At 37.9% G+C, this 11,756-nt stretch overlaps 1 protein-coding gene across 18 annotated transcripts in view; it reads right to left on the bottom strand.

The window, feature by feature from the left end:
• Positions 1-695: 695 nt before the first annotated feature.
• Positions 696-11,756, bottom strand: part of EMSY (EMSY transcriptional repressor, BRCA2 interacting) — a 108,694-nt gene continuing 97,633 nt past the window's right edge. For 17 of the 18 annotated variants that reach the window (XM_055094701.2, XM_055094705.2, XM_034933404.3 and 14 more), the window contains 4 exons: positions 11,228-11,379; positions 8,774-9,337; positions 7,299-7,799; positions 696-3,644 (listed from right to left, as the gene is read on the bottom strand). In XM_055094701.2, coding sequence (XP_054950676.1) covers positions 3,450-3,644; positions 7,299-7,799; positions 8,774-9,337; positions 11,228-11,379 — 1,412 coding nt within the window. In that variant the 3' untranslated portion in view covers positions 696-3,449. The remainder of the gene's footprint in view (positions 3,645-7,298; positions 7,800-8,773; positions 9,338-11,227; positions 11,380-11,756) is intronic. The other variant, XM_063608224.1, reaches the window with a different exon arrangement.

Genomic DNA, 11,756 nt, shown 5'->3' with positions numbered 1-11,756 from the left:
TAAGCAATTTGTTACATTAGAGAGGCAGAACTAGAACCTAACCTAGGATTTTAAGGGTGATAAACATTACTTTTCTCCTAAGACTAGTAGTATTTCCTATACTTCAAAAATTCTCAATTTAAAATGAGAGAAAAAGAAAATAATTGGAAAATGGGCAAGGAAGCTGAAGAGGTATTTCTCCAAAGATACATGAATGGCCAACATGCACATGAAAAGATGCTCATCATTAGCCATCAGAGGAATGGAAATTAGAACCACAATGGGGTAGCACTTTACAATTCATACATGAGGATGACTAGAATCAAAAAGACAAACAGCAGCAAGTGTTGGCAAGGATGTGGAGAAACTGAAACTCCTATAGACTGCTGATATGCAGTCCCTGTGGAAAAGAGTCTGGCACTTGCTCAGAAGGTTAAACAGTCACTGTATGACCCAGCAATTTCACTCCTAGGTATATACCCATAAGAAATGAAAATACGTAAAACTTGCACACAAATTGTTCATAGCAGCATCATTCATAATAGCCCAAAAGTGTAAACAATGCAAATATCCATCAACTGATAAACGGGTAAACAAAATGTGATATATTTCACACAATGGAATGGCCATAAAAAGAAATGTAGTACTGACACATTCTACAACATGGATGAACCTTGAAAATACGCTAAGTGAAAGAAGTCACAAAAGACCACATATTATATAATCTCATTTATATGAAATGTCCACATTTCTTATGGCACATCCATAAGAGGCAGAAAGTAGATGAGTGGCCACCCAGGGCTGGAGCGATGGTGGTGGTGGTTTCATTTCAGGATTTCTTTTGTGATTAATGAAAATGTTCTCAAATTGATTGTGGTAATGGCTTGCCCAACTCTGTGAATATACTAAAACGATTAAACGGTATACTTTAAATGGGAGAGTTTATGGCATGTGAATATCTCAATGAAGCCCCCTTTGGTTTTTAATCCTCTAAGTTCACCATAAACTGCATCTGCAATACTAGGCACTTATTAAAGTTTACTTTAAACCAAATGGATTTTTCTTATCACTGCCTAATAGTTGTTAGGATTCTAAAAATTCTGTAGCATTTGCATTGTAATTTGTTAATATCCTTCAAAGAGATGACTTTAAATTACTTTTAAATTATGTGCTTAAATGTGGAATACTAATAGATATAATGCTAAGACTTTCAGTAAAGGGATGTCTGAAAATCCATATATGGCATCATCATCTATCCACTTTATAAAAAAACCTAAGTATTGTTCTTATTTTTTCCTGTCTTCATTCCTTGTATCCATTTCATGAGCAGGAAGCCCTGTTTATAAACTTCATAAGGATAGGATTTCCTGTTTGTTCACTATGGTACCCCCAGTGCACAGAATACTACCTGTCATACAGAAGATGCTCAATTAATATTTGTTGAATAAATAAATGAATGCATGCTCTATTTGGAATTAACACCTTTAAAAGAAAAATTTTAAATTTCACTTGATAATTTCTTAATATTTGTAATTTTTTAAAAAAATGTAGATGATAGCACTTTTATTTGCCATTCCAATTGCAGAAACATATGAAGGCTAAATTCTCAAGGGACACAGGTATGCTATGCTGCCAAAATATATAGAACATAACTTTATTCAAGTTTGCTCTTGTTACTTGATCCATGAATATTTAAAAGATACTTTATTTTATAAAAACTTAATCTGTAAGTAATGGATTGATCATAACAGAGGGCTTAACCTGGAATACATGGATAGGCTTAGAGGCCCATGAGCCCCTAAAATTGTATGCAAAGTCTAACATGTATTTAACATGTTGCATGTGTATCTTTTTGGTGAGAGTTCATAGTTTACCAAAGAAGTCTATGACCCAAGAAAGGTTAAAAAATTACTTAACTAGAAACAGTCACAAAGTTTTTTAAACATGAATTTGTACAATAAAATAATATCCAACAGCTCCATCTATGGGTAAATCATTATCACCTAGCAGAACTAGTGACAACCACCAGAGATCAGTGCATCTTATGAATGCTTGTGTTTAAATCTTCAGTGTCACTCTAGTGGGAATTTATTAACTATAGTATCACAGCTTTTTTCCCCCCAGATGTAGATGCAAAAATTAGGAGACTGTTGATGAATTCTACTTACAGTACTTCAGCACCAAAAAAACTGGGCAGTTATGCTGATAAATGTATGTACAGTTCAACATTTGTCAGTCTTAAAATGCTTATTTATAGTGAAATCTATATAAAACCGTTAAAAACTTTTCTATTTACATTTTTAAAAATGAAAAGTATAGTTTCCTTTGCCACAACTTGTCAAAACTCTTACCCTCCCACCCCCTTACCCCTTTCACTCTACTTGTGACAGACAGTGATCACAAGACCAAAACATATTGCTTAAACAAACTGTGTCCTAAAAAGATAGAAGGCTTAAAAACATTACATTTAGAACTGTAAATGAACTTTTTATACATTTCAAAGGGGCTTAAACAAAAGTATGTAAAAGTTATTTTCAAAGTCTCAGTCCAATGTGAATGTGCAATTTCAACGTTAAGAAAGCATCATATGAATGAATAATTTGTTTTCTTAACATGACCAAACATTTCCTTTAGGTCTGAAAACGTTTCTTTTCCTCTGCTTCGCAATGAAACATTTTTTAGTAAGTTTTCTTAAAGGAAGAGGGAAAGTGGGGAGACGACGACAGTGGAAAGCGTAGGCAATCCTGGTTTACAAGAAATTTGTCAGAAGGAGTACGGCCTGCTTTGAAATGTTTACACTTAAATAAATAGAAGGCAAGTGTGCTGCTTAGAGCACAAAGGAACAATACAATAAATTAGCACACAACTGATAAGAATGCACAAGCCACCCAAAAAGTACCTCCCACTGGTTAGGGATCTGATTTCTACCATCCAACAAGGATTCTTTAATGCCAGTATTATTCTAGGTGTTTATAAACTAATTATGAACTGAGCAAATGTAAAATTTTAACCAATTCAACACTTCCAGGGATTTGCAAAAACATACAAGTTTTTAAAAAACTTTTCCTGACACATCATTTCAAAATACAACTATTCACGTTCTCCTTTTAGATGGTATTTTGCTCAGTAGAAACCAGTTGAGAAACATTCACAGGAAGTCTCTTTCCACTGCAAGACAAAACTTTTTCACCGGCCATGATCCAACAGAGAAAGAAGACCAGGTCTTAAGTCACTGTAAATGTGCAGCTTTTTTTTTCTTTTTCATTTTTTTTTAAAAAAGTACATTCCCCTGTGAGTTTTATCTTGTTTTAAAAAGCTGCTCCTGCAGCAACATCTTGTTGAAACACTGCTGTTTTAGGGTCCACAGCCTAAGTACGGGCAAAGTGCTCTTTTTAGTCATCAAAATACAAGGGTTTCCCTGGACACTTGGTAACCAAGCAGGTTTTAAAGTGCACTATTGTGTCCAAACACTAGGACCGTTCAGCAGAGCTCTGAGAAGGGCTGGGTTCAGTTCCATCCTCCGTGCTACTGTCTATGTCCTGCTCCATTGCTGTCTCCTCATCATCCAGCTGTTGACTAGTGAAGTTGTTTAGCTCAAGAAGCCCACTGGGCTCCACCACCACATTGGAGCTGGAGTGACAAGGAATAGCATACTGAGGAATAGCCTGGAAGAGAAGACACAGGAGAATCTTTATGGTAAGAAAAGGTAGCAGAATAACTTCCCCAACAATACCAAGAAAAAAAAAAAAAAGAAAACTGACATTTTTTGGACAACTGGACAACTACTACATGCCAGGCACTGTGCAAGGTGCTTTCACACATCACATTCTACTAAATCCCATCATATTCTGCTAAATCCCTGTGACAACACTATAAGAAAATTATTATTCCCATTTACAAATGAGGAAACTGAGAGGGTAGATGACTGAACCAAAGTCACACAGTTGGTCAGGGTTAATGCCAAGATTCAAATCCAAATCTTGTACAACTGAAAGCAATCTTTCCACTCCTTTATGGTGCCTCTTCTAACAAAGGAGGCTCAAATCTATTGCCTAATTCAAGAGAAGAACTTTGAATGAAGCTTTCATTTATTATTAAGCAAATGTAAATGTAAATGTAGCCTAATTTTGCCCTTTATTATCTGCAAGACGAGTACCAGTAGAAGAACACTTGCTGTAGACCTCTGTGTAAGTAAATATCATAGGTACACTGCCTTGTCAGATTCTTTTTCCTCTTTATTAGACATCCTTTAAAAAGGTTTATCAGTTCATGTCATACTCTTGTTTAAAACTCCAACATTGTTTCCTATTGTACTCACTATACAACCAAACACCCTACCATGGCTACCAGCCTCATGCCAAACTCACTTGTACATTAGTGCTTTTGTACTAGTCCTTCCTCTCTTCCTGGAATATTCTTCCTCCAAATCATGGCATGGTTGGCTCTGTCCTATCATCTGCAACTTGGTTCAAATGCTTGGAAAAGCTTTCCTTCCATGACCACCAACCCAAAAGTAGTGGGTTCATCCCACCCCCATCTCTATTACATTCTGTTACATTTTTGTTCATTGCATTTATCATCTGTTAAATTGTTTCTTACTCTTAAAATGTAAGCTCCAAGAGAACGTGGACAGAGCACAGATCTTGACTATCTTACTCATTGCTAGATGCCCAGAGCTTTGAACAAGGCCTGGAACACAGCAAGAGGCTCAATAAACACTTGATGAATAAATACACATTTTTAACATTAAAAACCCCAGAGCAAAGTTGAATATCAGCACTTTGCAAATACACCTGACCAAAATAACCCTTTACTGGGGAAAATATAAATTACACTGTCAAGAAAATAATGCAAGATGCCTACGCATTGGTTCTGGAGTCACGAAGTTCTGTTTGTTTGTTTCTGCTCCTTTTTTCCACATACCTGATAATTGTGTAAGACTATTAGACAAGGTCAAGAGGCCTGGATTTTAGTTCAGCTTTGTCTCTGGCTTGCTGTGGGCCTCTGAGTAAGTCACTCTACTTCTTTGAGCCCCACATTAATCTTGTGTAAAATAAGATAGTTGGAGGATACACTGTGAAGATCGTTGCAGTTCTAAAAGTCTATGAATTCCACATATATAGACTCTTTTATAATAGAAGATACATCTTGTTTACTTCCCTATTCTCAGCACTTAGCACTGTGCCTGGAACACAGTAGTTAAACATACATGTGGAATAAATGAATGAATGAACAAATCAACCAATGAATAAAATACAGACTGTCCACAAAGAGCAATGCTTTTCATTCAAAGCATTTAATATCAAACATGTTGAATTTTTATAGAGCATTCTTCTAGAATCAAAGCACTTTACAGACTCAGCAAATCAATACTTCAGATCAAAGCTAAACATAACTAATAAGACCTGAAAATGCTCTAACAATATATTAATGATGAGTATAATAATAGGAGCTATCTTTATTGAGCATTGCTCTACACAGACACTTGACTAGGTGCTTTATATACATTTTCTCACTTAATCCTCAAAACAACCCTCTGAAGTAGATGTTAACGCTTCCACTTCATAGGTAAAGAAAAAGAGATATATAGGTTAGTTTAGTTGCCCAAACCCACAGTGCTGTTACATAGTGGATACAGGTAGAAATCACATCTAGGGATCTCTGACTCCAAAAGTTTGGTTGTTAATCACTCTGCTGTCCTTACCTCTGACATAGCACACCTAGCACATGGGACATGCTAAAAGCTGGCTGCGAATTCTGTAAAGAACCTATCCATTAACTATCATCCTTGATACATGAAGCAAATTACATTTTCACTCCTGTTTATAAAGTGCAGAAAAATAATTCCCAAATAAGCTGTTCAAAATGATTTTTAATTTAGTGAGTATAGGAATCTAAGCCCCCAGTAGGCATGATAATTTTGGTAAAAACAGTAATAGTTACCATCTGTTAGACAACAACTATGAGCCACGTACTGTGCTAGGTGCTTGATTTTGTGTAATCCTTGTATCAATCCTGTAAAGTAGGCATTACTGATTCCCATTTTACTGATGAGAAATCCAAGGCAAAATGACGTTAAGTAGCCTTGCCCAAAATCATACAATGAATGGCAAAGCCAGAAAACCATTCCTTTTCCACCACACCTTACCTCTTCAGGGGAAAATACAAAAAAATCACAAATCCTTTTGTCAGGAAATATTTACTTCATTTACATTTGTTTTTACAAAGGGAAACAAATTATTTTAATAATTCAATGGCCATTTCTACTTGCCTTTAAGCACTTCCTCTATATTTAATTCTACCTTAATTGGTTTAACATTGTCAATTTGCATTCTCCCATAGCTTGGGATCATGGCAAAGAGAAAGTTTACCATAATGAATTGATGGTAAATCCTAGTCTACTCACATTTCAATAAATCCAAATTCTCAATTAACTAAAATGTGCTATTCTGATACCTTCCAAGCTATATATCTGTTGAGCAAAGAATGACAAATGTCAAGAAAACAACCTGATACCTTGCAAGGAGAGAGGGAGATAAAATACAACTTCTAAGGGGTAGCCTGGACTCAGTAATTCTTTAGTCTTGACCTATTATGCATGACAAGAGATGATTTTTAGAATCAAGGGAATGTGAGGTACCATCTATTATCAATGAATAATTCTATTGTGTTAATTAGCCTGTACTTACCAAGGCATGACAGAAACCAAACAAGATTTTTTAATAACAATGATTGAATTAAACAGTAAAGTTCATGGTTAGTCCCAAATTAAATATAAACATTATTTTAAAATATCACCTTAGAACATGTCTCTCCAGACATTGCAGTTGAGGTTTGATTGTCCTGAGTCATAAATTTGGATCAAGAACAAGAACTGTTTTTCCAAGAAAAGGGTCCCCCAAATTAACTTGAAATAGAAGTGCAATCCAGTTACATTCCAGAATTTTTTGAGCAAAAATTGAGGAGTACAAAATTTGAACCCAGAAACTTCCTATCTTCTGGGTTGACTTAATGAGTGAACACATTGGCAAGTATAGCTTGTATCTTACAAAATCAAACTGACACATGGGCTCTTTATTGCCTTTACAGTGTGCTGGGTGACAATGTCCATCAATTTTCTGATCCTCTTCCAGAAAATAAATAAATTTGTATTTTTGTAATAGGTGTTAAACCAAATTTGTCAAATACCATCTCAAAGATAATATCTATGTCTTCCTGCTGTCTTGGCTTGATTCTTCCTGTGACAAGTCAAAAACATATCAAACAAACCCACAACCCCCAAGATGCACAAGATTTCTCATTTTCCTTCCAATTCTTACCTGGATGATAATTTCTGCTGGACTCTCTTCAGCTTTCTTTTGGCCTACATTCTGAATACGCATGAACTGGCCTGTCGCAGGCACTGCTGGTGGATCAATTTTCCTTGTCGTTAGGGAAGAGCCAACAGTGGATGGACTCGAACAGGACTCTCTACATTTCTGTTGCTGGGGAGTGGAATTCGCCATCCCTGCCACCACCATGTGGGTGGAGGGTAATGATCCTGCTTCACCAGTGAGCATGCTAGTGGCAAGAGCCTTCTTTGGGGGATCCACTATCATATGTTCTACATTTGTATCAATCTGAGCTTCCATCAAAGACATTTTCAAAATGTCAGACACTGCTGTCTTCTCAGAGGCCTGAATGGGAGATATGCTTGTAACTGGTGATGTCAGCTTAGGCACAGAACTGCCACCAGTTATCTTTGTAACTGTGGGAGGCTGGCGCCCCTCAAAAGTTATCTTTGTAACAGAGGATCCTTGGGTTATAATTGGCTGCTCCACCTGAAAATAAATTGGGGTTGTGTGTGTTATAGCTACATCTCTTTGAGAAAATCTAATCAAACACCCCAGACAATATGGCAAAAGAAACATTCGTGCGCTATACTAGGAAGACAGTTTTGAAGCTTGCTGTTTTAAAAAGAGGGCTGGATAGGAAGGATCTGGTTACTTTTACAAAACCTAGAGAAAGAGGAGGGGTTGAAAGAACCTTTGTTCAGCCAGCCAAGGTTTATAGCAATAAAGAAAAAAGTAGTCTCAGCAGCCTAGTTTTCCTTTGGGGTTTACAGCCCTAAACAGTACACCTTCAACCTGGCTCAAATTATTTCATATAATCTTCTGCTTTTTAAAATAAAAAGAAGATTTTTTCCAGTCTTTTGCTTCATAATACATGTATACAAACATATCCTATATATATGTATTTATAATATATACATACATATACATCACTCCAGAGCCATTGGTTTTGCTAATATAATTTTGCTTTCAATTATCCACCAATAATTCCTCTGTAATCTAGAAGATAAATCTAAAAAATAAATTTAACTAGATGGCTATGATATAAACTACAAAGAAAGATGTTCAATGAAGTTCCTTAAAAGACTGTAGTTTACTTAGCATTATTACCACAGAAATCAGAGTTTACAGGCATGGAAATAAATATTTTATACCAAAAAATAAAAATAATTTAGGGATATCGCTTCTATGCACTGTTGGTCAATGCTGAAGTGATTTCAATAAAAACTGCCTGAAAAATCAAGTTTTGAGTGCTATGCTTTTTTTTCTTCCTACATATTAATGCGTGCATTTCTTCCCTAATGTCAACCTTCTGATGGGGCAAAGTAATACCAGCGTAATGAGGCTTTTGGGTTTCCTCTTGCCAGGAGAAAGCACTGATATCATGATAGGGTCGTGATGTTCTCATTTTTTTTTCCGTGAACAGAGAAGTTTAACTTTGCATGCTATCAATATTCCGTTACCTGGCTTGCCGTCTGTTTCTCTGAAGAAGCTGGGAGCGACATTTGGCTCTGGGGGGTTTGGGGTTGCACGTAGATTTTTGGTTGGTTCGGAGCCTGCTGCAGTTTAGGGAGCTGCTGCGTGGTTTTCACTGCAAGCACCTGTACTACAGTTTGCGGGGGCTGTGCCATTAAGGTAGGAAGCTGCCTGTCTTTGGCCACCATGGGATGCTGTGTGTGCTGTACATCTGGCTTGGGCTGTGCTTGTTCTTGCTGGAGAGGGGTGAGTTTTTGATGCCTGATGGAAAGCTGGGGCATTTGCGGGAGTTTGTGCTGGAGCTGGTCTGCCTGCAGGTGGATGGTCTGCTTCTGTTTAGTCTGGAAGCACTGCAGAGTTTTCACTTGCAGCTGAGTCTGTTCCAGCGGGGGCTGGCTAAGTTTCTGCTGTTTAGCTGACTGTGACTGAGTCAGGGCAGATCGGTAAAACAGACCTGTCTGAGGGTCTAAAGTGTCCATCTCTTCAACCTCGCCCTCCTCAGTTCCAAGTTCCTCGCTGTGTTTGGTAAAAGCAGTGTGACTGCTTAATGCCTAAGTAAAAAAGGCACAAAGTAAGAATGAAATAAGAAAAACATCTACATTGCTACATTTTCCTCTTAACTGAAAAAGACTTACGAGATTCACTCAAAAATTTTCAGAAGAATCTAGAAAGGCCAAGAAACCTCAAGGAGCTTTCTATTGCAACTTGCAATTTCAACTCTCAGACGTAAGTGCTTCGAAAACTGGTCTACTTACTACTATAAGAAAAGTCTTAGAGGGTCCAGAACTTACAGATTAGAAGAATAAGATGGCCCTGCAAGCACAACCAAACACGGAAAAAGAAGAGAAAGGCTCCCTGGCTCAGGAAACAGCCGTCTGGCCTATTCATGATGTTAACCTCTCTAAAAGCGGTAACCAAGCCATGAGGTCCCGAGAAAAGCCAAGGTTCAGAGAAGCCCACTGTGGCTATGTGTAGGTCCAGTGCTATCTGGAAGGTCAGGAGATTGTCTGAGACCTGTGCCTGTCCCAGTCCCCACAGAGAGCCTCCTGCATGGATGAAGATCATTCTTCGGGCTTCACCAAGGTCTGCATGAAGCACCTCTCGACTAGCATTCCTCGCCCCTTTGCTCAGATCCCAGAGCCCTGGCTCCCAGGACGGAAGGAGACTGAGGAGGGGACAACAGCATTCCTGTCAGTAGAAAGGCAAAGTGCCCAGTGTCAGTGATAAGTGTTGTGAGGAGGCATCATCTTGAGTGACACGGTTAGGGCCAGCCTGTCAGACCTTTCTAGGTGTCCGGAGAAAGGTCAATGTCAGGAGCTGCCAGGTGAGGGCCGGACTCCAGGCTGAGACCTGCCGCCCAACAAAACCTCCAGCCAGTTGGCTTCCCTCAATGACACAGCAAGATCCACCCTATCCCCATCCTCCCTACTGCCTTATCATATGCTACACTTAAATCCTAAACTATAAAATTTTGAGATTCAATTGTGACTCTCCCCTATACCATAATGACTTTGCACATACAGGCTTTCAATTCAACATTCTCCGTTGCCTTTCTTTCCAGTAGTTTGCCTACAGTTAGATTCATCATCATGTGAGTGATGGTGACTTATGTGACTACTAATGATAAGTCATGCTTTAATCTGATATCCATGATATAACTATTTAACAGAGGCAGTTCACTTTGGGTTTAAATCCTGGCTCTGCCACCTGGAGCAAGTTTCTTACTTTCTTACTGAAGTGAGCATAAAAGTTTCCTCACTTGTAAAAGAGGGATAACACACCCACCTTGCAAGATCATAGTAAGAATCAAACAATTTACTTAAAGCTCAAAGCACAGTATCCGACACAAAATCAACCTATTAACATATTATTCCTTTTCCCCATTACCCTTAATACCAGATGTCCTGTTTTACATTAGATTTATATTCTCAACTTTCTGTTGCATCTCTTCCTCTGTAATTGACCATGTATAGTTAAAAAAATCAAATATTTATTTTCCTCCTTAATCATAATGTTACTATGAGGATTCATTATAAAAGCAAAAAAACAAAAAACAAAAAAACAAAAAACAAACTACAAACCCAGCAGCAAACAGCTAAACAAGCCAAATGTTATTTCATTTGAAAATCTTATTTACCTCAATGATACATTCTTCCACAGTAAAATACACAAAAACAGTGACCAATTCTGATGTCATTAGATTCATCTAGACATTCTCACCCTTTTGAAATGGTAAGAGTTCACAGATTTAAGAATACCGTTTCAGAATTATTTTCTGGTGTTAAGACTCTTAATTCATTTCCTCTACTCATTTCTTAGAAAAGAATTACACAAACACTCTACGTTCCAATTATTTCTCCTCTTAAAATACAAGATGACACTGAATCTTATTTCAAGCATGGGCAGTTGCAGAAGATAGGAAGAAAAAGAAGAGATACAACCTGCTGCATAATGTGGGTGATTGCTCCAGGGGAAGATGCTGGGATGGACTTCACCACCACCGAAGTCTGTGTTGCGGTCTGTGACTGAGCCACATGCTGGAGCAGGGTCCGCTGGGGCTGGGAAGGCTGTTGGGGCTGGGAGCGATGGCTGACTGAAAATAGAGGAGGTGATGATATTTCTCCAGAAATCACCACAGCATCTGTAACCAGTAGTCATTTTAAACAAATGTCTGTGAGCTTGTATCACAGAAAGAAAGTGTAGTATTGTGAACTAGGAGGCAGAAGACCACAGTCTGCCCATCTATGAGCTGTGTGACTCTAAGAAAGTCTCTTATCTTCTCTGAGACTGTTTCCTCATCTGCAAAATGGGAATAACAGAGCTATTATAAGGATGAGATGAGAAATGTATACGGAAGCACTGTGAAAACTCTTATCACAAAGGAGGAACAAACCCCTTAAAGTTGCATCCTCCCATGAGCTGTACTCACTTTCTCCAATGACTTTCATCCCATTAAGGTAACAAAGCAGT

Source organism: Pan paniscus, chromosome 9 (assembly GCF_029289425.2).
Source record: "Pan paniscus chromosome 9, NHGRI_mPanPan1-v2.0_pri, whole genome shotgun sequence".
Classification (NCBI taxonomy): Eukaryota; Metazoa; Chordata; class Mammalia; order Primates; family Hominidae; genus Pan; species Pan paniscus.
The sequence above is the reverse complement of the archived record's forward strand: the minus strand, read 5'-3'. Positions and strand labels throughout refer to the sequence as shown.